This window comes from Ascaphus truei, chromosome 5, assembly GCF_040206685.1.
Source record: "Ascaphus truei isolate aAscTru1 chromosome 5, aAscTru1.hap1, whole genome shotgun sequence".
Classification (NCBI taxonomy): domain Eukaryota; kingdom Metazoa; phylum Chordata; class Amphibia; order Anura; family Ascaphidae; genus Ascaphus; species Ascaphus truei.
This window is the reverse complement of record NC_134487.1, coordinates 40,728,646-40,756,277: the sequence shown is the minus strand read 5'-3', so window position 1 is coordinate 40,756,277 and position 27,632 is coordinate 40,728,646. Positions and strand designations below refer to the sequence as shown.

General features: G+C 41.3%; 1 protein-coding gene across 2 annotated transcripts in view; it reads right to left on the bottom strand.

Annotated features, from left to right (window-relative positions):
• Nucleotides 1-18,989, bottom strand: part of BCAP29 (B cell receptor associated protein 29) — a 50,266-nt gene extending 31,277 nt beyond the window's left edge. The window contains exons 1-6 of one of the 2 annotated variants that reach the window (XM_075599718.1): nt 18,813-18,989; nt 17,623-17,699; nt 15,679-15,786; nt 11,256-11,356; nt 3,342-3,492; nt 2,482-2,617 (exon numbers count right to left, since the gene is read on the bottom strand). In XM_075599718.1, coding sequence (XP_075455833.1) covers nt 2,482-2,617; nt 3,342-3,492; nt 11,256-11,356; nt 15,679-15,770 — 480 coding nt within the window. In that variant the 5' untranslated portion in view covers nt 15,771-15,786; nt 17,623-17,699; nt 18,813-18,989. The remainder of the gene's footprint in view (nt 1-2,481; nt 2,618-3,341; nt 3,493-11,255; nt 11,357-15,678; nt 15,787-17,622; nt 17,700-18,812) is intronic. The other variant, XM_075599717.1, reaches the window with a different exon arrangement.
• Between the last annotated feature and the right edge of the window lie 8,643 nt (nt 18,990-27,632).

Below are 27,632 nucleotides of genomic sequence, written 5' to 3'. Positions count from 1 at the left end.
GGTGTGCGCGCGAGGCAGTCGGTGTGTGCGCGTGTCAGTTGGTGGGTTTGCGCGCGTCGGTCGGTGGGTTTGCGCGCGCGTCAGTCGGTGGGTGTGCGCGCGCGTCAGTCGGTGGGTGTGCGCGCGCGTCAGTCGGTGGGTGTGCGCGCGCGTCAGTCGGTGGGTGTGCGCGCGAGGCAGTCGGTGTGTGCGCGTGTCAGTTGGTGGGTTTGCGCGCGTCGGTCGGTGGGTTTGCGCGCGCGTCAGTCGGTGGGTGTGCGCGCGCGTCAGTCGGTGGGTGTGCGCGCACGTCAGTCGGTGGGTGTGCGCACGCGTCAGTCGGTGGGTGTGTGCGCGCACACACTTCATGGCTCACAAATTTGTGCAGGGGCAAGAAATGGCGCTGCGCAGGAGACACGCGGCCGCCCCAGCGCGAGCATACTCTCCCCCGGCGCCACCCACCCCAAACACACCACCACAGCCCTCCTGCTGTGCTGGAGGCTACACCGCGCGGGGAACCTGTGCACCCGCCCCCGATTACGGCCGGAGCCCCCACCCCAACCGCCAGCCAACAGTAGCCGGACCACTGGGGGCGAAGGCAGCACCGCCGCGCGGGAGACACGCGCTCCCGGCCGAGCACACTGTCCCTGGCGCCAAACCACCACCGAACATCTGCTGTGATGGAGGCGGCAGTGCGCGGGCAACGCGCGTCCCCGATCCGTCGAGCCACTTGGATTAGGACGGGGGGCGGCTCGCAACCAGCAAGCGCACGGTGATCGCCCCTCTCCCCCCCCCCCCCCGCCGGCATCAACCGCGCAGGCCCAACCGGACAACGGGACTCCGCGTAAGGGACCCACTGTGCCGAATTATTTCAGCTGATGGGGGAGAGTGACGTGTGTGTGTGTCCCTGTGTGTCCTTTGGCCCGCCACTCCGCCTCAGGCCAATGAGAGGTGTGCGGGGGCGGGCGGGCCAAGGGACCAATGAGATTTCCCCTAGGGACACCGGACATCCAGACAGGCATACAGTGCTTTCACTAATATAGTATAAGATATCTTGCTGCTGCTGCTGCTGCTGGTGTTTGGAACTTCCAGTAAAGATTTTCAAGTCACAATAATATTTAAGCTTCCTTTTTATGTATATGTACAGAATATATATAAACACGTGTTCATATGTCATTTCATCGCTAGATTCTGTATGTTGTTCTTCATGGTTTTGTGGGAGTTGTTACTCCACATGTAGCCCCCACCCGAGGACACATAAATCCCATTCCCCCCAAACCATCAGAGGTAACTGGGTTTTGGAGGTGGCTAAGACCAACAGGATAAAAAAAGGGGACACTCTACTTTGGCCCCCTATGAGTACAACACCATACCTGTGTCTACCAGAGGTACTCCTACCCACTCACTGCATCTCACAGTATTACGTAATGTCATACAATGTAAACAAACTGATAGTTGAGACACAGGGGCCGATTCACAAAGCAGTGATAAGTGGTTTTAGGTGTGATAAATGCCTTTATAGCGCAATACTGCCTGCTGTGCAATTCACAAAGCAGTGATAAAAATCCATTATACAACGATCCTGCACTGTTATCACCAATAAACAGTCAGTGAAAAAAAAGTCACACGATAGGTTAAAAAAAAAAATGGCAAACCCGCCGTTTTTTGCCAGTAAGCGCTATTCACAAAGCAGTGATAACTGATTCGTACTTAATTGCACAGTTTTGTTGTCACCAATTTGAATTCACTCATACACCTAGCGTGCGCTGCGGATACCCATCTGTCGCATTACGTACTGTAAGCCAGCCCCGACAAAGCCAATGACATAATGTTGACATGATAATGTCCCCTTGATCGCGCTTTATGACCCCCCTGCCGCCCTCAAATTCCTTGAAATAAAAGGAGTTATTGATATTTTATTTGTTTTTGGTTTTATGGCAATGCGTGACAGCCATCGTAGTCCATCCTCAAGTGGTGTGGAAACATACAAAACCTTGAGACGGGGTGCCCTAAAATGCAATTCATACCTTTTTTTCCTACAGTAGTTCTGTACATTCTAATGACTGATCTTAGAATGGCCACAAATCCAGCAAAAAAAAATAAAAAGGAAGGAAGGCGTGAGGAAAAGTGAGCTTTAGCCAAGATAGTGATTTAACTTGGGGGGGGCGGGGGGAGGGGAGGAGATTTAATAAATATGGCTTACCCAAATATTGTTATTCTTAATTTTGCTATTACTACAGAAATTGTCAAAACTGAGTTAATGTGACTTTTTCTTTTAACAAAACGACACATTTCATTTAAATCTGTGTACTCCATGCTTTAATTTGACACCTCTGCCATTTCTAGTACAATGGTATGCACCCACAAATTGCCATCCTTTCGTGTCAGGGACTCAGCAATTTTTTTTGGGGTGGGGGAGAGAGTGTATTTTCATTAGTTTTTCCCAGTCATTTTATCTTGTACTGCAGAGTACTTAAATCTATTACACGAATAGAAACATACCTTTCTTAAATGTTCATTGTCCTCCATGTGTTTTTTGGCAGCTCCATTGGTGTTTTCCACTTGAGTTTTCATGGCATCGAGGCTTTCCATCTCTAACGCAAGTTGCATTATCAGGGAGACAACCCGGCGTAGCACTCTATGAAAGATGTACGGTCAATTGCTTCATACAGAAGGAACCTCTCGTTCCATGGAGCAGGCAGATGTATAGTAACAGTGTAGCACCAGCCAAGTACATAGCCCGTCATAAAATAGTGTTTTAACTCCCTGTATTGCAACATCTAAGGGATTTATTCCATATCACCGGAAACTGACAAATTTGCCGAAATTCCCCCTGAAGTCAATGAGGAATTTTAACCAAAAACGTCCTGAGCGGCTGGTTCAGCAGATATAGAATAAAGCAGATGTGTACTAAAAGGTTTACGACATTATATAAATATATCTTTATGTGGTATACTGTATGCACCATTGAAAACCCTGCTCTGAGAAAGAAGGGGTTAAAGACTAATGCCTTGAATTCGGGGTGGGGGGGGGGGGGGGGAATCCAGTGTCACATGGCCACCATTGTGCAGTTTACAGGTGGTCCTCTGGTTAACCTCTGGAATCCGTCCTGCAAACCGTCGTCGGATTGCGGATCCATTGTTAATCTGCGACAGTGAGCGACGGACAATCCGTTCCAACATCAGATAATGCGTTTAGCGGAATGGCAATATCTGGCATCGGATAATCAGTTCGATGGATAACGGACCGACGGATAGAGGGGATCACCTGTACATCTGCTTGGATGTGCAAAACAAACCATGTTCATCCACTAAGAGCCATTGCACACAAAATTCTAGAGGAGAATAAAGGTATATACTCACAGCCACAGGAATAAGGAGAAACCCGAGATGTAAAGGTTTCGTTGGGATCTAAAAAGTTTCATGTGGATGTGATCAAAGGAACTAGGATAAACCTTTGCATCCTTCTCAATATCCTGGGATGCAGAATACTTTCTTACTTCTCTTACTGCATCTGCAAAACAATGCGGTCTGTAAGACAAACTTTCAAGTAACATCAATATTTTATCGCTCATTTAAAATAATGGCAAGTATCTCAAAAGATAAGCGCACTCAATATCCCTAGGGACGAAATCAACAGGGAACAATTTACATACCTAAAAAAGGTGCTAAACAGCTAGTAGAATGGGTCTAAAAAAAAAAAAAACCCATTACAAAAAAAATCCTTTATAAAAAACCCATATAAAATCGAATATAATTGAAAATCACCACGGCGAAACATGTAGAGTGTTTCAGCCCATACCGAAGAGGAAGAACAACTGAGGTCCACCCCTGCCATCAGATCCGGAAGTTCGCCGAACAACCGGAAGTGACGCAACTGGAGTGCCTGGCGTGGACGCGAGAGTATTGCGGTGGAGCAGAGGATAGTGAGGAACTCAAAAGGATCGCGACCAGATGAGCACCCACTACCTATAACATCATACCGCCTACCTCGATCATATGAAGTGTAAGCCTGCATTTTTTGAATCCCCTTTTAATACTAAATACCATCTGCACTATATAGTCTCTTTTCTTCTTTTTTTCCTCCTTGGAGGTTGGGGGCTGGTGGCTGCTGTATACACAGGGAACATCCACCCCTTAAGTTGGATGACTGCCTGAATTTGACTGCTTTATTGTGAGTAGTCATTTTTGAGCTTTGTTTGCACAAATTTATTCACAACAGTATTACACTATGTAGTGTTTCTTTATTTCATAACTACGAGACGAGCTCCCCTGATTTGTTGGAAGATCACCTGGTGCAAGACGAGTGGAACAGTCTTTATCAAGGGTTGCAGTTTGTTTCTAAGTTTTCTTTAGATCACTTGATTGTTATTATTATCACATTGCTATATTATTTACACATGTGTGGTTGAATTGTATATTGTCACATTTAGGGTCTGTTTAGAGCGCTATACAGGCATGCCCCGGTTTAAGGACACTCACTTTAAGTACACTCGCGAGTAAGGACATATCGCCCAATAGGCAAACAGCAGCTCGTGATTGCACCTGTCAGCACGTCCTGAGACGCAATACCGGCTCCCTACCTGTACCAAAGCTGTGCACAAGCGGGGAGACTATAGAGCCTATTACAAATGCGTTATTTACATCAGTTATGCACGTATATGATGATTGCAGTACAGTACATGCATCAATAAGTGGGGAAAAAGGTAGTGCTTCACTTTAAGTACATTTTCGCTTTATATACATGCTCTGGACCCATTGCGTACATTAATGCGGGATATGCCTGTATTAGTTTTTTTCACTTTGAAAATCACCACTACCTACCCCAGAGTGTTATATATAATATGCAGATGCATGTAATGAATACTTGCAAAGTTTACAAAAAAAAGTATCGTTCCAAATATAGAAACACTTGCGTTGCAGATGGGTGGCTGCGAGACGTCGCCTTTCTTTGACAATAACCCACTGTGACGAAATGACGCTACACGCAGTAATGGATATATACAATATATATGTTCACTACTTTGGCCATAGCGGCTACGCTTTTGATAAGGGGGTTGTACACGAAACATGGAGCCTCCTTTATGCGGGTGTGTCAGATGGGTCGGTACTGTACATTTTGTAAACTTTGCAAATATTTATTGTGTGTATCTGCACGTTATATATTGTTTGATAATTTTTTTTAATATGAAAAATAGAATTGCGGTCTTTTTCACACTCTGGGTTAGCGGAAGTGAGGATTCTCCCACACATTCTTTTTATAGAATTTTAAATAATGCAAATATTCTGCTTCAAATAAATTCACAACTGGATCATGTGGCGATTGTAGGAGCAATTACTAGATTTGACACCATTGCTTCACAGATTAACACAAACGTGTCACTGGCATAAATGCATGCTATTTCATAAACTTGCTCCCTTTTTTACTACCTGCCACAAAAAGAGACAGAAAACTCTGCAACAAGCCTATGTTTGATAAATATTAGGTTTAAATAACAAATTCAGAATAGAGAATATCTAGCTATGGGTCAGTGGTTTATACTTTGGGTCACTCAACCCAACCCCTCATTCTTCATTAAAGAACAAAAATTATCATGTACAGAACTTTCAAAACCTCACAAGTCTATTCTTCAACTGTAACACCGTCTACCAATCATCAGTCCGCCAAAAGATATCACAACCAACAACGAATCTAAACATCTCCAGAATCAGTGGTCCGGCACCAGCCTTCCTGAGGGCCCAGGACTGAAGCCCTTGGTGCACACAGGTTCTTCGGAAAGGGGGAGAAAGAGGACAGTTGCCCCCCACCCAGAGTACACCTACATTCTTACAGAGAGAAAGGTTCTGTTATTCATCAGGAAATATTATTTATTTATTTCTTTTTTTAAAGCATTGTGGTATTAAGAAAAAAAGATTGAGACAATTCTGACGTCCATCAACCATAACGGAGGGCAGTAAATTATAATTCTGCCAGTGCAGGTTGTAGAGTTTATACTGTACATGCAGAACGCTCAATATCTGGATTCTAAAAGTTTGGAAACTTGATGTGACGATATATGCAAAATAATCCATGAAGTATGAATCACCGTGCTTTGTTTATATTTTGACTGCATAACAGGACAACAGAACACAGGAAACTATCCATATATTAGTAATGTTTAATTGCAAAACATGCCGTTGGTTAAAATGGCATTCCATTTAACGTCCAATCATTATAACCAACGATGAACAGAAGGCCCTTTTTTTGCATTCTGTGGCGTGTCTTAAACCAGTTGTCCATCCCTCTCACTCACATGGTGTATTTATTTAATGTCACCTACAAAAACGATTCAGGAGAAATTAGATTGATGCAAAAAGCTGGTACCCGCATACACCGCCCATCAACACCATGTGTCATTACGATGGTAAACCCCTAATCCAGGTCTCACTGGAAACCATGTACATTTCCCATGTATTATGAAATCTCTCCTATATTCCTCATGAACTCTGGGTCTCTCGGTCACAAGAAAATAGCAGCCTTCTGCTGGGCGACAGCCCGAATAAAAGAAGATAAAGCAGAAAATCTAACATGGGAATTTCTATTTCAAATTTTTTTTCTCACCAATTTCAAGTGGCTTTAGGTTGATATTTACTAAGCATTGCTATTCCATAAAACTCCTTTCCGTGACAGAAGAAATCTTTACAGCCCATTCCAGCGAATGGCCACAGGGCATCTACCCAGAAAGCGTCTCTTCTATGTACAGTAGTTGCAATGCTTAGTATGGCCCTTAATCACTAAGGGAGTAACAGAAGGTTACCTACTGAATCCACTGATCAAAACATATGCATATTTATTATTTAAGCATTCACTGGGGTGCAGTTCGAACATATTTCATGAGATTATTATATTTTTTTTATGGTGTCTTCCTCACTCTCTGGGGTAGGGAGACTGTCAAAGGCCAAGCATAGTATGTGGAAGTTGTATTAATCTTTCCTGATTTTTAAAGCATTATACGCCCTTTAATAATTTTTACATACAGTAATAAGGTAGTGTCTATATAACATATGTACAGTTGCAGTGTGCTTTGCGTATAGTACATTTAGGTTAGTGGATTCTATAGCATCTTTTGCACATGTCAGATTCCTCAGATTTGATTTGGTATTTTCCACGAAAATCACAAAATCGTGGACTTGACTAAGAACAAATCAAGTCAAAATATCTGTGTTTATAATTAGAGTGCAAGTAAAACTTAAGTGGAAAATTCTTGAAAATGTAATTATACGAGTTTCTGCAGGACATTTTCCATAATGTAACAATATCAGAAAATGTTTGCAAATGGCCGTCACAGAGCCACAAACTTTTATTTCCTCCGAAATAATTCCATATTATATCGCGTGCATGAGACGTACATTTTTAAAAGTACAATTCTCCATAACTCTGCAAAATGTGGACAACATTTGTGTAAATATATTATTTGTTAGATATTACACTATATAGATGGTGAAAAGTATTTTCTCAAGTGAAATGTATTTAACACTAATCCTGCACGTGTGGTTTTCCATTGGTCGCTGGACTGAGGCTAACACGGCTGTCATATTGTTCTTCTGGCCAAGTATTTATAACAAAAGACAGACTTCAATAATAATACTGTAGTAATTACTTGTTTTTTTAGTTAAGCCCTTTGGCCAAAGCGCCGTAAGCCTGCATACCAACGTCAAGGTATAACCACAAATGCAGGTCCTACACTACACTGTGAACCCTTCCTTATACCTCTGTATGAGGGGAAGCAACTACAGTGAGTCTTGTCCATTCAGCAAAATGCCAGAACCTCCCAAGTTAAAAAGGTGGGGAGGGGTGAGGTCTGGGGGGAGATGCCACTGTTACCAGTCAGAAATTGATTAACACACACATTCCCAGCTAGCTCAAACTCCTACACCCACCACATCATGAATATATATTTATGCCAAAATGAGTGCTGCTGAGCGTGGCAAATGTATACAACAAAAGACAGGGGTGCCCAATGCTACATCCAATTGACAAAACATACAGTATATGGTAATTTATAATGCAGTGGTGAAACCAAGACAAACAGGAACACTGCCCTGCTTCCATAATACATACACACATTTCCTTTCGGGATTATTTATGTGAAATACGAAGTGTGTTCTTGCAGGCACATGCACAAAAGCAAAGGTTAGAACTTATGTTCATTTAGCAAAAGTTATCTCTGATTAAATAAAAGGTTGCATATACACAAGTATTATTCATTTCTCAAATGGGGTTACCAATAATTCATTTTTAAGGAAACAATTCAAGAGTGGAAACAATGAACATCCCAGTGCATATCGTTACATGCACCGTATCCCCAATACCTAATTAAATTGTAAATTATTCAGGGCAGCCACATCACACACACACTGGTTGATGCTCTAATCTTTGTACTGTATATTTCTGTAAATTGTTTGAATACTTCTATCACGTCGTCTTCTTTCATGGTTAGAACCGTAGAAACACATTCAATAACAGGCACATTTGGCACTTGACTATTAGTTTATTGTTTTCCCCCGACTACCACGGTATCGGATATTTAACCAATTGGGTGCCGCAAGACGTAGCCACTACATTGTGCGGTCTGGCACTCCAGGGGCCCCATAACGTAATGGCCACGTCATGCCCGTAGAGTGCTCGTTTCCATTGGCAGATCGCACCCTGAGCACCATTACTGCAGGAAAATAGAAGAGGAGAAGTCCTTTTCCGTTTGCGGGTTAAGGGAGACCGTGATGACATGAGCGCAGTTGGCCACGGTCTGGAGCCGCGGCCCCTCTGACACTCAAAAGATTAAAGGGCCGCTACCAGGTTGTAGTTTCCCGATTTACGTTGTTAAATAAAATCAGGTGTTATGAGGACAGTAGCAACAAAATATTGCCCAAAGCTTTTGAGTCACGCATTCTCTTCCCCCTCCACCAGTGTTCAAGCGCTTACCTCCGACGGGGACAAGAGCTTATCATATTAAAGGGCACGGGAATGACATGGGGCATTTTGTCTTAGCGGACTAATTACAGCAAAGTGGTTTTCATTAGAAATTACCGTTGTTGACACAATACAGTGAAAATAGTTACAAAGGGCATTAGGTAGAGCCTCCTATGTGCCGACCGCTGCCAAGAAGGGGAGTGGTAGTTCTAGCACACAGGCTTCTTGCCTGTTGTGTAAACAGAAATGTTGCAGGTAAGGTCAGAACAGCAATTCCGCATTTCGACTCTCCTCTGGCAACAGCACAAGGCTTCATTACTGCAGGAAACTGCTTTTACCACCATACAAAAATGAACGTGCCTATAAAACATCATTTATGAACAAGAATAAACTCTGGTGTGAACAGGGGGGCAGGTTTATGAAAAATATGGAACCTGTGCACTGTGGCTGGGAGGCAAGCTGCTAGAATTTGTGTTTGTTGACCAACTTATATTTCTTCAATTATTCAAGAAATTTAGCATAGCCGATTACCAACATGCAGAGGATTACTGCTTGAAGTGCTAACATGGTATACGTCTGTTTATGTATAACATGGCTCTAATTATAACATACGTATGAGTTATGAAACGTGTTCAGATTGAAATGTGTGGTCCCAGAGATAATTGCTGTTTACAGTGCATGTTTTTTGGCCACAAGAACAGGAAGGTTTCTTATGCACAACAAATTATTATCATTGTGAATCATTATTGTGAAAAGATTGTAAAATAGAAAATAAACGATTGGCTCATATTTTGATTTCTATCTGGTTATGAACAGAGGTATTTCATTTTAGGGGACAATACAGTGTCATTTTTCACAACGGCTACCATCTTAAAAATGTAAAAAATAGAGAACAAAAAGGAAATACATGGGCATAAACTTTCCAATAAACCGTTTCGAGGCCTGCTTACTCAAATAACCATAATAACTGAAAACTAAAACAGAATTGCGAACTATTCCATAAAAGTAGGATATTCTTTTGGATGTCATAACGTGTAGTGGCGGTTCAGTTATTAGCCGACGGCTCAGCACAAGGAATGATTTGATTGACATCCCCTCTAACTGATGGCCTATTATGATCTCCTCAGCTAACTTACATTGTTCACAAGTGACTTAATTCCCACCTTTAAGTTTCTGGTATACAAAACACAGACATAACAATGCCTCTATCCCAATGTCAACTCAGGCTATAAATGGAATGTAGGGAGTAGAAGACATGCTGTGTGTGTTTACCTAAACAATGTCCTTTTAAGTTAAAAAAATAAATAAATATTTTTTTTTTTTTTTTTAAATCATGTTTATCTAACTTGCCCACAGAAAAAGCACATCGGGAGAAGTCTGGCTCTGAACCTTAGCAATGGGTATTACATTTAAATTAATTTGAACTTCTTAACCAAGAGCACACCATTAGCCAGCACCTGCATTATTTTAGCACAATATAAGATACTGGTGGTTTCCAGAATCCCCTCCCTATCTGCAAATTGACGTACATCTGACTAATCCAATGTGCTTAACATTCCCTCCAGCAACTATGGCCATACAAAGAAAAAATTCCGTTATAACCTGCAACTTGATACATCACAAAACAGAGAGGGTGACATTATATGGAGGATTGACTGTAGGTATTACCTAAAACATATTTGATTTCACGTCACAATGTTATAACTTCCATCTGCAAGTTGAGCCTGTTTTTATATTTGCAATATATTTAATGGTATTATAGAATACCCCATCAGAATTAGACTTGTGCAGACTTGCTTCCAGACTTAAATCTAGATATGGCACCTAAAAGTGACTGCTGGCTATCACAATGACATTAATAAGAAAGCCCTGCTTTAAAAGTGCTGCACTTCTTCCTAGCACCATAGTGAGCCAATGTCGGTGACATGTTTAAGGAGCCAAATCTTGGTAATTTCTGCTTCCCCCTTCCCCCCCTCCCACCCCCCCAATTCAGTTTAAGAAGATAGCTAAAATCACTTTTTATAAATCCCGTCAGTCCAGAACCACAAAAGGGTGCTAAGCATTAGCTCACCTTTACCCCCAATCAGATGAATGGGAGCCAAGGTGCTAAGGTTTAACACCCCTTTGTGGACCTGGACAGTATTTTGTAAACATTTTGTTGGATGTCACGGTGTTGAGCAAGACCTGCTCTTCTCTTCTACAGGCAAAGTGTCCACCCCGGTCATCCTGTTTGGTCAAAAATATAATGATGTCATCAAGCGGGTAGGTTTCAAATATCTTTACATAATGAACTCTCATATGGATACTATAGTAACATTAACACTTACCAAGAAACAGGACGATCAAAATAATTATGATGGAAAGGAACGCCTTGTTCCAATAGGAAGAAATTTTACTCCACAGTTGAAATCTGAATATCTTCCTCCATCTAGAAAGAGAAATGCAATGAACATAAACTTTAAATAAAGAGACAAGGGACAGACATGTTTTAATGTATGTCTGTGTGCAGAACTACAGTGTCTGAAATATTACACTAAAAAGAGTGCATTAGGGTGTGGTATGATTTGTGCTGGCTCGGATACCTAAGCAACGTTTCCTTTTTAAGGAAGCATTGCAGGAGCTGTACAACCTATGCAAATACTAAAGCTGCATTTTCATAGCGCTTAAACACACAAAGAGTGATCAGAAAATAAAACCCATGTCAAATTAATGTACTGGGCCACTCAAAGGGGGACTAAACTCCTTGGGTTACATGATAAAATTTTCTCCAGCAGCGTGTGAAATTCTACGGTGGCTGTCTACCAAAATCAGGCTTAAGCATCTCAAGAGACATAGATCGATATATACTTAACTCCATACGAGCTGCCTCTGCCCCATGATACTTAAGCCTCCTGTTGCACGCGGGCCAATAGGAAGCCGCAACGGATGACGTATGTATGAACTTCCTATTGGCTTCCGTGCCGGGAAATATTTAGACCTCCATATTGTTGGGGTTTGCTACCGAGGCACCTTCAGAGTTATCTTGGCAAGCTTGAAATAAAAGAAAAAATGGCTGTGCACAGTGGAAGATAATACACAGAGGGCTGGTATATAAGCTCTATGAAAAATGTATTGGCGCATGTAAAACACAGAGTCGTCTACTCTTTGATAAAGCGCCATACGGTGTGACACGCGCTTTATCAAAGTGTGTTTTAACCCTGTACTACATGCGCCAATACATTTTTCATAGAGCTTACTTACCAACCCTCTGTATATTATCTTCGACTGTGCACCGCCATTTTTTATTTTTTCAATCTTGGACCGGACACCGGCAGGAGCACGTCGACCGCGGCATAACAAACAAGGTGATCCCGTGGGTACCCCATCTCTTGTTCTTACTGACATACAGTTGTTGTGTATTCAAAACAAAGACGATATTCTAATGGAGATGATGCCTGCACTTCAGCAGTGACTCAGTGATTTCACCACATTTAGTCACACACGGATCAATGATCATAAAATTCATGCCAATGAAATGATCTACATATGAATTTTACTATCAGATGCTCGTCTGAATACAGGGGACTCACTGGGACTTGTACTTTCTATCCTATTTTGTATCCCTACACTTAATAGCCTAAGGCCTGTAATATAGTGAGCGCGTCAATGATAATTGCACGTGTGAGCCTGACGTTGATCTAGTTGAGACGCGCACGGCCATGAGCGTTGGCGCTGCAGATCTGAGGAAAGACATGAAATTTGTATTTTCGCGCTGTTGGTGCGCCACGCGACACTGTGAGCCAATCACAGTGAAGCCTACCCTTCTGATGTCATGGCCATGCCCCCTAGCCGCGCGCGTCACCGTTTGTACTATAGGCACAAAACGCGTGCGTCACGTGCAACGCTGTGCACGCGTTCCAGTGCTTACTATAAAACCAGCCTTAGATCAAGGTAATTATTGCAACATTTTGCAAGTGTTTCATTTAGACACAGCATGAAGGTTTTTTGAATTGCTGTGCTGTTTGTTTTTACAAACTACCCCCTCTCTTATCTTGGCAAGCAGTGAAAATAACGAGGTTCCGCTCCGCAGACCCCCTGCTTTATGCATAGAGAAAAAACATTACATCTAGGCGGAACCGCAACGTTAAGATGTACTGTACAGGGAACCGGAAATAGATCTGCAATCGTGCAGCCAGGTGGGCGAGCACATTAGGGAAGCTGGGTGCACTTCTGTTTGTAGAATACCTGTACATTTTTATTCTTTAATTTCATACCCATACCTCAAATTGCTGGGCTCACGCGATTAGAGACGGGAAAGACACACTCACCAGGGCTACAAACGAGTTAATTTTTCTGCCGTGCACCACGACTGTATTTTTAGGTGTTCTACCCAGCGAGAACGGCCATATTTTTCGATATAGATAGATGGATATATATATGGAGATGGATATATATATATATGGAGATGGATATATATATATATATGGATATATATATATATATATATATGGATATATAGATATAGATATAGATATAGATATATATATATATATACACAGTGGTCGACAAATCACCAAAAAATCTACTCGCCGACCAAAAAAATCTACTCACCACCTAGTACCACACGTGTGCTGCTTGGGCCAATATTAGCTCGCCACGATGTTAAATCCACTCGCCCGGGGCGTGCAAATGTATAGGTTTGTCGAACACTGTATATATATATATATATATATATATATATATATATATATATATATATATATATATAATGCTATATATAGATGCTAGATGCTAGAGAGATATATATATATGGAGATGGATATATTTTTATATATATATATATATATATATATATATATATATATATATATATATATATATATATATATATATATAAAGCAGAAAATAGCCGTGTTAGTCCAGTTGCGATAGTGCAGAATAAATGAGTTCTTCAATATTAGGTGATACCTTTTTATTGGACTATCAATTAATGTCATAGGACAAGCTTCCGAGAGTAGTCCTCTCTTCTTCAGGTCAAGCAAGGTCAAGAAAAGCCATTGAATTCTCTGTATATCAGTATTGCTTGACCTTAAGAAGAGAGGATAACTCTCGAAAGCTTGTCCTATGACACAAATTGTTAGTCCAATAAAAAAGGTATCACCTAATACTGAAGAACTCATTTATTCTGCAATATATATATATATATATATAGAGATGGAGATACTCAGTTTACCAACCCACACTGATGAGACCCATAAAGGTCAAAACAGCTGTTTGTGGGTGGGTTTTCACCTTAACCCTGGCTGTGCTCAAAGCTGTGACCATGCAGCAAGCTCAAGCCTATAGGGAACCATGTTAAAAATGGTTTTTGAAGCAAAAACTGTGTGCTCATTTGCATGTCATTCCCCAGAATCCCTTGCTGCAGTGGAAGTGCTGTATGCTGGGTGATAATCGTGAAAGGCGGGGGTTGCAGACCTGCCTAAGACATGCAGATGAGCATACAGTTTTTACATTTGCATATTTGCTTTGCTGTGGAGGGTTTTTGTCACTTTTTTTACTCACAATAACTTAACTCAGTGTGGAGAGAGAGAGAGAGAGAGAGAGAGAGAGAGAGATTTGTCACTTTTTTTACTCACAACAACTTAACTCAGGAGAGAGAGAGAGAGAGAGAGAGAGTGAGAGAGAGAGAGAGAGGAGAGAGAGAGAGAGAGAGAGAGAGAGAGAGAGAGAGAGAGAGAGAGAGAGAGAGAGAGAGAGAGAGAGAGAGAGAGAGAGAGAGAGAGAGAGAGAGAGAGAGAGATACACACACACAGTTCAACTTGGATGACAGGTACTTATCCTACAGTATATTTTTAATTACAGTATTCTGATCCAGAGGATGAATATATCTCTTCTCTTTCAGCCATGATTCTGCTATAATATGCAAAGGAGCATTGATTACTCTACATTTCCAAACTTCTGACACATTTAAAGCAACAATCTTCGCCATTTAGTGGGTTACTTTCGTAGAAGGGGTTCTCCATGTGATCCCCTGCTCAAAGAATTTAAGGCTGCTGCTTTAAGAGAAACCCCTAATGTAACTTTAGGTAGTTTTTTCCCCCCTGTAGCATAGTGTAACAATTTGATTTTCCTCTTGTATATAAATACTGGGAATGTCAGATTAAATCGGATACAGGCGACACCAACAACAAATTCCAAAGCGGATCCGAAAATATCCTGGGACACTGGTGATCATAATCCCTTAATCGTTTATTACTACTTTAGAGCTATTTTTGACCTGCAAACATTCAGTTTGTATGACAGTAATCATTATTTCCACAAAGTATTTGACAAACGTTTGAGTAATATTATATTATTTTGATTCAATTGTGCCAATCACGTTTGTGGTTGTACGGCTTATGCTACTGTTTGTTTTACTTGAGAATCTCAACTTAAAACAAATTGTAATGCTTACTACTGCCTACAAGTAATTTGTGACAGCATACTGATATCCAACACATAATTGATTCAACTTGGCAATTAATTTTACCAACAAAAATCTACAACTTCACATGCTCACCTCCATGATAACACTCAAACATCCGCTCCTTAGATGTGTCACACTAATTGTGGACTAGATCAAATCTGTGCTCTACATGCAATACAGGAGTTATAGAATCTGTCACACATTGGCACATTGCAAGGTGTGCAATGGAGTAATGTACAATCAGAAAGGCTTCTATGCAATAGCTGCGAAACTGAACACACTCATGGCACGAGCTGCAATCCTACCTCGGTGGAGATATAAATGGGAAGCACAGAATTAAAAGCACTGCTATTTCTGCATACAGAAAGGACGCCACCGCTATCCACTGAAAAGTCATGTTAACTCCTTTGATCCTAGAAAATAAAAACAAAAAAAATGCAGTGTTCAAGTAGTGAGCTAGTTACAAAATTTACCATTGAATACTGAATAATTGGATATATTTTGGGGAGATTAATACTTTAAAGACCAAGATCTTGATGATTGAAATCAAAGACGCTTACAAGCTTCTGCTTCATATGACTGCAAGCAAATCAATTCATTTCCTCCTTCCAAGTTATAAGCAGCTTCAAATGTGATCGTCCATGCACAGCCCATCTGCCTTTCTTTAGATTGACTCAATGTATAATAAATCACCAGTCTTCAAGTCTTATGACGATAAAACCAACTTATTTTTTTAACAATACATTAAAGTGCAGGTTGGTCAGCTAATTAACAATATACGTGTTAGTACTTATGGGGTGATTTATTGAGATCTATTAAAGATTAACACGCTGGATCTGGCGTTAACTCCCATTGACTTGAATTGCAGTTAACTCATAAGGGATCTTAATTTATAACCCCTTTTGTGTTATTATAAAGAAATGTATTTTATCAACATGAGATGTCAGTGCTTTATTATACAAATAAAGTCAAGTGGCAGAAAAGCAGATTGGCTGTGAATTCTTGTAGGCATTGTAATTATTTTAAATATTGTCCTTGCTATAAAGGCAAATACAGTATAGCTTACTATAAAAGAAGGAAAAACATTTGCAATCTACTTATAAAAACACACAATAGGTGTGGTGATGAATTCCTAGGGATACAAATATTTGTTAGAGCTTCTTTTACTTTAATTTATTTGTAGCAGGTCATCCATGCCCAGCTAATTAGCGGAGGCCTCGGAGGTCTAACAAATGGGTGCATGATATAAAGCAGGGGAGCGCAAACTTTTTCCCTGACGGCAGTTCCCCTCTCTGCGCCCCCCCCCCCCCCCCACCTCCCCTCTTATCTTTGCTTCGGCGTCATGACGTCACGTTGCCGTGGCGACACATGTACAAAGCCGCTGGAGCCAAGGTAAGTGAGGTTTACAGAGGCCTTTGCCGCTCCCCCGGCACTTCATTTAAGTGCCTTTGGGAAGCGCACAGGGCCTCTGTAAACCCCGCACCCCGGCAGACAGTCTCACGCCCGCCCCCCCCAATTTGCACACCGCTGATATAGGGTATTAGGTGATGTGTATCCTATTCACTCATTACTACATGGTGCTTATATATGTTTGATGTGTGTTAGTGATTTATTGTCACGTTGTATTTCTGTGTAATTGTTTGTTACCTTTCATTACTGTGACAGTAGTTTTTTACCCTACTGTATATGCGGTTTTCTACTGATATATAAAAATTGAATTATAGACAGTGCTTTGTAAATAGATTTCTTGTTTGTGTGCGGGTCACATTTATTTATATACTGTAAATATATTATTTATACTTAGGGTGTACAGGGACCCTTGGTGCTACCCGCACCTAATTCATTGTTTAATAGAGCCTTTTTGCCTAGGTGGTGCTGGCTGTTTGTACTATACACTTTTTTTTGCATAACCTGAACCAAGGGGTCCCTTGGAGACAATCCACTGTCCCCCAAACCCTGGATGCCTCCTCCCCCCCCCCCCCTGGTTCCCCAGATAAGAACATTTGCTCAGTGGTAACAAAATGGCCACGGGGTCAGCCTAGCTTCGCCGGCCAATAAAAAACTGCAACATCATGACTCTAATATTGAACCAACAGCCATATTTTTCAGTTTTGTGTGTCGCAGCACATCAAACTACACCATCAGGGACCGCAGATCAGCTGCAGGGGAGGTACAGGTACAATTATAAAACATTGGCCACGGGGTGTTACTGTGAGAATGCAGATATTGTGCCTGCAGCCATTACATACCAAGTGATGACAGCATGTGCGCAGGCTGCTGCTTACCTCACTGATCCTCCCAATGTTGGTAACTTTTTATCAGATCTCTATAAAAAGAGAAGAAAGTTATGTCTACTTTTGCATAACAAGCACTACATTCAACTTAAGCAAATATCCTTAAAGTTTACACAAGTGTTCCCAATTCCAACTTTTCAACGATCACAGGCGAAATTTGTTAAAATAGAACACATCGGGATATATCAGGAAGATATTCTCTTGCGAAGGAGGAAAGACAGCCCTAAACTAGTGGTGGGGTGTGTCACACCTGGGAAGGACAGCAGCACTGCAGCCCAACCATGTAATCATGAGACTGTGCTCCAGTCTTGGTTCTGTTTCGAGTTTCCATACAAATACAAAGTGCTTTAGCCACAGATGCCCTGTAAGAGGTGGAGACATCCCATAGGTAGTGACATCTTTCAATGTCCAAGTGTGAGTGCTCTTCACAGATTAAATTCTAGAGTTTTGGGAACCTTACAGATCCCACCCCGTCCCTTCATCTATGTACATTGTCATTTAATCTTTCAGGGTGTTTATAACTTGCAGTGCATAAGACATGTTGTTGTATTTGACAACAGTGTTAAAGCCCCAGAAATAATAATAATAAGTCTTGCAAAGAAGTCAAATTATAGTTTTATTTTCAGCAGATTATACATGTTGTATTACAACCTGTGGTTTATTGTTTACCGGTCACATGCTAATCTTTAATTTCTCCAAATGTTAAAAACAACCATTTAATTTTATAAGTACAAAATTCTGACAGTGATTGAGATAAGGGGGAGGGTGGATAAACAAGGCCTAACTAAAGGAGATACCGCAGCAATCCTACACAAAAAAAATATATAACTGAAATCATAATCTGACAGTTCATGTTACGCCGATCTTCATTTTCAGTTTTTTTCTACATCTTTATTTTTAGCCAAGTTTTCACTGTATTATGTCTCTGGCCTCTGCTGTTACTTTGGAAACCTCCTCAGGCTGCCCTACGTACGTTCCCTGAATGTCACAAGGGCTGGTCCTGTAAGGGGGCCCTTATAATGCAACAACTGGAGCAAGTGTGTAACTTCCCAATGAAATGACAACAATCATAGGTGCATACTCATCAGCAAGCAGGCTCCAAACATGCCAAACCAACCCAATACATGCAAGAGAAGCAGCAGCACCTGTACTCCCCAATTCTTGCTTCAATAAACACTGGGGGAAGAAGTAGATGAAATCTTGACAGATTTAATTTGCAGTGCAATGTCTCAGGCGGCACCGAGCCCTTTATCCAGCACAGTGATACAATCTCAGGCTAAACACACAATATGGAGCCAATGCATGTGTGTTCAGTGACATCACTACGGAGCGTCTCTCAGGCCAAAACACCACCAAAGTAATAATACCTTCCTCATAACATCCCACAGCGCCATCTAGAGGAGGGGAAATATATGATTTTATCAATGCTAATAGTATTAATGCTGATAGAATCCAGAATGGTCATTATTATAAACCCCACAAGCAAGGGAGCACAAAACAAATAGTGTCAACGAAAAGAAATACTACAATGTATATCTAAATTAACAGCATACAGTAATAATCAGATATTGTAAAAAAAAAAAAAAGATATATAAATACATTTGTTTATTAGATTTACATGTAACCGAGGAAATATAAATAGTTCCATGTATCTATGGTAGAATGTGCCATTAAATGATAAATACATATGTATCACAGATCTATAGTCATAATTTCAATAATACATAATATAACCTGGATTACTGATTTATGTTCCCCTATTCGTTCCTTAACTGGCTGTTTAGTCTCCCCACATTTCTCATCCCACAGACACTTCAAAACATAAATCTTGTAGTCAGAAGCGCAAGTGTATAAAACTTTTATGGTTATCGATCTACCTGTCCTAAGGTGATATATTGTGTTTCCCTTAATCACAGAACTAGAGCTAGGGTTGCCAGGTGTCCAGCTTTGAACCGGACTGCGCAGTATTTTGCTACTGTGTCCGGTAAAAAATGAGAGGTAATAATGGACATGTGTCCAGTATTACCTCTCTGAACGTGCGGTGGGCAGCACGAACAGGGCCGCCGACAGGGGGGAGAGCCCGGACAGGTGTCCCGGGCCCAGTGGCTGCGGGTGGCCCGGCTCCCTGTCCTGTAGTTACCACTGGATCCCGGCTCTCCCCCAGCTGCAGGCCTCCTTCGGTCCCACGCAGAGCTTCTGACGCAGGCGCACGCCGGGCCTCTCTCTCATGCAGGCGAGCGCCGGAAGCTGAGCCCAGCTTACTTCCGGAAACTGCTTTGTCCGGCCGCCAGCCCCCCGCAACCACCGGGCCCAGCCTTAGACTATTCATAAGGTAAGTCTGTCTTTTTATATGTATTGGGAGGGGGGGGTGTATTTTTATATGTATTGGGGTGGGTGTATTTTTATATGTATTGGGGGTGTATTTTTTATATATGTATTGGAGGGGGTGTTTTATATGTATTAGGGGGTGTATTTTTTTATATATATTAGGGTGGTGTATTTTTATATGGATTTTTTTTTAAATAAGTTTCGGGGGGGGGGGGTGTATTTTATTTATGTATTAGGTGGGGTGTATTTTGCACCAATTAGCACCATTCCATTTTCTATTTTGTAAAAAAAAAAATGTTGGGAGGGCGCTCAATCCACAAACCCCTCCCCAGAATTTATTTACGAAATAGAATATGAAATTGTGCAAATTGGTGAACACTTGGAGTGAAATTTAGAAAAAATTACATAATGGTCTGAGAATTTATAAATAATATACCTCCCCACAGTCTTTCCGAGCGCGTTGCATCTTTCACCGCTGTGTCCAGTTTTTTTGGAGAAGCCAACTGGCAACCCTAACTACAGCACACACAGCCAAGGCAAGGAAACGTACCATTGTTTCTTTCACCAAGTAATTGTTGTCTGTGTGTTGGTGTCGGTCTAGCTGCTTTCACCAATCTGTGAATATTTTTTGAGCGTCTATATGCAAATAAAGGGGTGTAGCTACTCATCTCTTTGACAAAGGGCGACGGCCCGAAACGCGTTAGAGCTTTTACTATCCCAAACCATGATGTCTACCATGGAATAAAGGACCTTTATATACTCACTGGTGTCTAGCCCCCTTCGTCTGCCTGCTGTGCTCCGTTACTTCCCCTGAGGATATTTCTGTTGTGCAGGGTCAGAGTCAGTGTCTGTGCAGGGTCAGAGTCAGTGTCTGTGCGGGCCAGTGTCTGTGCAGTGTCAGTGTCTGAGTCAGTGGCTGTGCAGCTAAGTAGCTGTGCAGATCAGTGGCTGTGTGAGTGTCTGCACAGGTCAGTGGCTGTGTGTCTGTGCAGGTCAGAGAGAGAATGGGGGGGGGTAGAGAGAATGGAGGAGGGTGGATAGAGAATGGATGAGGGAGGGGGAAATGGGGGGGGAGAGAGAATAGAGGAGGGGATTGAGAGAAAATGGAGAAGCGGAGAGAATGGGGGAAGGGTGGAGAGAATGGGGGGATGGGGGAGGAGAGAATGGGGGAGGGGGAAGAGAATGGGGGAGGGGAGGGAGTGAATGGGGGGATGGGGAGAGAATGGGGGGAGAGATTGGGTGGGAAGGGGTAGGAAAAGGAAAGAATGGGGGTGGGAAGGGAGAATTGGGGAGGGAAGGGAGAGAGAGAATGGGGGGAGGGAGAGAAACGGGGGAGGGAGAGACTGGTGGGGGTGAGAGAAAATGGGGAAGGGATAGAGGGAATGAGGGAGAAGGTAGAGAGGGAATGGGAAGAGGTAGAATGAATAATACAGCATCATTGGTGACCCTATTAGATAAATATCATTATAATATTCATTTTTTAGTAATGTCATTTGTTGTATTAATAATTTTTTTATGTCCCGGTTTTTCATTTTCAAAATCTGGTCACCCTATCCCTTAGGGGAGTGAAGTGGGAGACTATTCCTCTTACTCCACCAGGGAGTAAGAGAAGAGCAAGGACAGCTGTGGCGGCCCTGTACCTGCAGTGAGTTTCCAGGGAAACATCCTGAGGGTGAAGGCCCGAATATCTGTTGCTGTTGTGTATGCTGCGAGTCTAGATTGCGCAAAAAAGTGTTGCTGTTTTATCATACCTTCCAGCCAGAGACTGCAATCACTCAGGGGAAGGGTAAAGAAGTTCTCCTGCAGGTATTGCTCCCCACATCCCTGGGGCCTGCAAGAGATGGAGGCGCTGTCACTGTGAGTACGAATTAGTTAATACCCCAGAAGCCTGTTCTGACATCCCCTACCACCATGCGGGAGACTCAGATCTACTGTGAGCCAGCAGGTATGCACCACAACACCCCATGCAGCATAGAAATCTCCCAGAGGGGAGGGGGGGGATATGTGATACAGGGGGATTCTTTTAAATCTTATGCTATTTTAGATCGCTTGCTAGTATACACCAATGTTTTACTATGTTCTCTTTGATACTGTAGCTCCTGACATGACTATGTATGTTGCAACCACGGGAACAGAAAAACACTGTCTTTTTTTTTTTTTAACAGACCCAGATATACTATAATACCTAAAATCTGGATTCAGCTTCCCACACGAGTTATTTATTACATTTTGCTAATCCTCTTGGGGTATAAATATGCTCTATGGATCACCTTAAATTGGAGTTCCCTCAAGTCTTCTGATAACGTGACTTTTTTTTACTCCATTTAATCCTTTAATCATCGATATGGGCTCATTAAATTTGGCAAATCCCTTTTCCAGCCTTCCAACAGATTGACAATGCATTTTTCCTCCCATGCTATTCTTTACGGTTCATATATAAGGTTGTGAATCCTCTTGCCCTTATTAAATGTATCGTCCTACTCATGGTGTTTGTGAGTCCCTGACCCACAATCAACTGGTTAGTATATTGAATATATTAATTGTCTCTTCTCAGCTGATTCAGATAGTTGAGTAACTCAATACAACACCCCCCCTCGCCCCCTTAGCTACAATTTTCTAGTAATGTATAAGATGGACTCCCAAAGAGTCCCAACAGGAGGATCCCGGTTGGGGTTCCGCCCGACTATACCCGGTGGCATTCCTAGTGGAATCCCCATGTTTCTCCTATGACATTTGCTGTGGAGTACTCAGACGATTTGGATCGCCAGTGGCTGGTCGTGTTCCCCACACGAGTAAGTGAGCATAGTGTTATGTACCTATATTTATGATACCTAATTCTTAGATGGTATGTGGATTTAAAATAGCTATATTCTCTATTCTGTTTTTCTATTCTGTTTGGCAAAGGCAAACTAGACCCGGCCAACACACCACTCCTGCTGAGGCTGAGCGAGGCGGACGATGAGCAGGGATGGACCGAGTGGTCCCACCAGACTCATCCCGACCCTTCTCTTAGCTCAGACAAAAAGGAAAGGCCACCTTCCACCCAACCATCAACAGACAGCTCTGAGAAGTATAGTACACTAGGGTGTTAGGAAGTGAGTGATGGGTGGCAGCAGTAGGGGAGGGTAACAGTAGTGGGGTTTTCATTTTTTTATGCAAACAATATTTTGTTTAAAAAAAATTATATATATATATATATATATATATATATATATATATATATATATATATATATATACACACAGTGGTTGACAAATCACCAAAAAATCTACTCGCCACACAAAAAAATCTACTCGCCACCTAGTACCAAACGTGTGCTGCTTGGGCCAATATTTACTCGCCCGGGGGTTAAATCCACTCGCCCGGGCGAGCAAATGTATAGGTTTGTCGAACACTGTATATATATATATATATATATATATATATATATATATATATATATATATATATATATATATATATATATACACACACACATTTTGTTAACAAAATTGACTTGTCCATTGCCCTGAATTAGTAATACTGCCCGCAATAAATCAAAAATCAAAGAACCCGACCCACAAACATGCAGTATATCACACATTATATATTTTCATAAATATATTAAGATAACAGAAGATATCATACATTAGTACAAAACATTTAGTTCACGCACTAAATGTGTGAATAGCATTGTAGATGGCTGTCAATAAAGCTCATGTTTGTGCTATAAAAGTTCCTGGCCCCCTACATTATTCCATCAGCATATCTACGCCCAGTCTGTGCTGATTCAGCCCCCTGACAAGGTACTGACCGAAACCATGTATATAGTCAACTGCATTTTCAGACTTGCAAAACGCGGTTAATGGTGCAATAACGTCTGCTACATCTGTGTACCTAATTTTTATGCTAGTTTTTGGAAGGCACTGTGATTGCCTAAACTCAGTGATTGTAGGTGGGTCAGACAGGAAACTGACAAGATTATATATGGAAGACCAAACACCTTAACCGCTATACCACACCTAGGATCATTTCTGAAAGGTCCTTATTTATTGTGCGGTGAAACTATCTTATTAGGGTAGATTTTACCTCCACTGACATGAATAGAGATAACATATTCCCTTACAAGGGGAGCCTTCAAGCACATTGAATAATGGCCAAAAAGTGAGTCGGAAGTCTATGGGACCCTGAAAATGTATGAGACAAATTTCAAGGAGTAGAATTGACTACATGTATGTGAGAGTTGGGAAACAGGGATCATACCAGTGGAAATATAGCAATAATAATGGATGTGATGGAAATATTATCCAATAGAAATTTACTCACACCGGTAAAGACCCTGATTGAAAGAATACTGCTTTGTAAGAGGACGAGGGGAGGAAATGCATGACAAAAGAATGCCTATTGTTTGAAATATAAACCGTTTATTCCATGTAAAAAGGACACTGTCCATACATTTACAAGCCAGATGCAATGTTCCAGTTTAATAAACAAATATTCTTAATAAAAATAAAAAAAAATGCATTTTAGCATTTACATTGTCAAATGGGCAGGACATATTGATTATGTATTTCTAGACCTTAAAGAAGAGAAATGTGTCTCAAGTTTTTATATAAAGCACATTCTTTTCTTCACTGCCCCAAATCTGAGATGCATTTTCTTTGCAATGTAATACAGTCCTGTCTGGCAGCCAATGGGTTTAATAATTGCGTAATAATAAAACACATTTTGTAGCTCATAAATGTACAAAGTTCACAAACATCTGAAAAAACAAGGTCTTGAACATTATTAGGAAGAGAGAAATACAGTAAGTTTTGCATTTCAAACTACTCTTTCAGTGTCCTATTGAGTACTGTTCTGTTGAGGAAGAAAGCAGTCGCTTTCGAAACGCGTAGAGTGGGAGTCTTATTCAGAGAGGAGCATACAGCAGAGGAGTTGCAGGAGGATCCAGCCCTCACCGAGCGGCGAAACCGGAAGTGACGTCACACGCCAGTCGGAGCAGTCCTAAGGAGGAGTCGGAGGCTGAGGCGGAGGAGTGGGGGAACATCGTGGGACGGTGATCCAGCTGGCTAAAATCTTCCTACACTAATGCAGTGTGATATGCCCGTTTTTTATTGTTAGAATGTGAGTATAATATTTTATTGTTATAAAGCTATTTTTATCTTGAGTGATCTGCGCTATGCCAGTTTTTCTCTCTACATTGGGGTACGTGATCCTGGGGACCTGATCCACTTTGATGACAACTGCATCATCCACTTACCTCTGACCATTTGAGTCAACCCTGCCTTTTTGACTCTTACATCTTGTAAGTAGTCAATTCATTAGAGCCAAGTCAATTGAAGGCTTTTTTCACATTGTCATTTTTGCTGCACTTAAATTTATTTTTGTTTCCTCCCCATGCTCCCCGTGGATTTTGTGTGTTTTGCTGGAGTGTGTACCTGGCATTTCCCAATCTTTGTTTTTCTGGCAACAATAACATACCAAGCTATAGCCAAGGAGGTTCGTTTTTAACCACTTGTTAAATGACTCGCTTAAAGGTTAGTACCATCGCAGAATAAAACACCCATTGATTACTGTGTGAAGCAGGGTAATGTACCGTTACTGTTGCACCATTTACCTGAAATCTGACATAGTTAACTGGGTGCTACCTTGATACACACCATATTGAATATGGGCGTCTGATGATGTGGTGATAACTATGTATATGCTGCATATATTCAGGCACCACGATTTACAGCTTTCTAATTTACAAAGGCATTTTGGGCAAGAATAAATTACTAACCAGTCTCTGAAACGAGTTGCTCACTCTTGGCAAATAAAGAGAGGGATAGGGAGTGATCAACTAAGGGCCATACTAATTTAATGAAAATTCGGTAATTATCAAAATGGGTGCAAAACTGTGAACTGAAGTGAATCAGGAAAAGTGGCGAGCACACAAGGCAGTGCACTCAAAGTAGAATTCACTTAGATGCACACCACATACATATAAAATATAACCTTTATTGACATTACATAAAACATATATTACCGATAATGTAGGTGTAACCAAGATTAAAATAAATTTGACGACTGTCTGTCATCTGATCTAGATATTTAGCCACTGGATAGCACGTTAAGCTAATAATCTAGGAGATACAAGGCAGATACAGCAGCGGTATAGGTAAACCACCTAGGACCAAAACCTAGTTTGCACCTAAAAATCCCATATAATTATAGTACCAGGTAGGTGCATAAAGTTACAATCATAGGTAGGGAGCTCCTTTAATAAACAGATAGGGTATGGAAAATCCTAATAACAGAACACTGCTACTAATATGATGGTGATACTACGTCAGATACACATAGTGATTATCATAGATGTAGTGTGATCCAGATAAAGACTAGGGGTGTATACAGCAGAAAAGGTGAGCTCCCTAAACGATCAGGTTCAAATGTGGAAAAGCCTAATATCCTGACCCAACACTGCACCAGAGTCACACAGATGTCACCGCAGATGTAATGAGCCTTAGGCACCGCACATATATACACAGGAACAGCAAATTAGTGCCAGTATGTGAGACCCACAATCAAACTATGAAGATGTAACTGTTGGTCAGCTGTAGATTCGTCAATTTTAAAATAAAAGATTTCCAAGTAGGAGTCTTACAACATGACTACGTGCCCTACGCACGTTTCCCTCCAGCTATGGAGCTTCCTCAGGGACATTTTTTTCTATGATAATCACTATGTGTATCTGACCTAGTATCACCATCATATTAGGAGCAGTGTTCTGTTATTAGGATTTTCCATACCCTATCTGTTTATTAAGGGAGCTCCCTACCTATGATTGTAACTTTATGCACCTACCTGGTACTATCATTATATGGGATTTTTAGGTGCAAACTAGGTTTTGGTCCTAGGTGGTTTACCTATACCGCTGCTGTATCTGCCTTGTATCTCCTAGATTATTAGCTTAACGTGCTATCCAGTGGCTAAATATCTAGATCAGATGACAGACAGTCGTCAAATTTATTTTAATCTCGGTTACACCTACATTGTTGGTAATATATGTTTTATGTAATGTCAATAAAGGTTATATTTTATATGTATGTGGTGTGCATCTAAGTGAATTCTACTTTGAGTGCACTGCCTTGTGTGCTCGCCACTTTCCCTCTTGGCAAATACAAACAAACATAGAATGGATTATACACCCTGTTCTGTAGAGGCCTTCATCACATTGTACTAAAACAGAGGGAGGGACTGCAAATATTTATCCAAAGCATCTCTTATGCCATTATCCAACCTTCTGTACACTTTACTTAAAAAAGCTCATTGGGGTATACAGTATTCTGCAAGCTGCAATAGCTTATCTGGCACATAATGCACAGAAAGACTTGACTTCAATGGGGCTTTCCGTGCAAAAGCGCAGAATTGGCACTATTGGAACTTACTGAACATGTCCCATTGTCCAGGACCACAGTGTTGCTGCTCCACTGTCTTACTACTTATACTGTACTCTCAGAGTATCTTGTATTGGCAGCTGGGCCAAAGAAACCAAATGTATTATTTTGTTGGTCTCAGAACAACACTTGAATGCACGGCGAGCAACACGTTCCTTTTGTGTTTGAGCTCATTTATATTTATCTCCCTCTTGTTGTGATAGCTTTAAAGACAGGGGT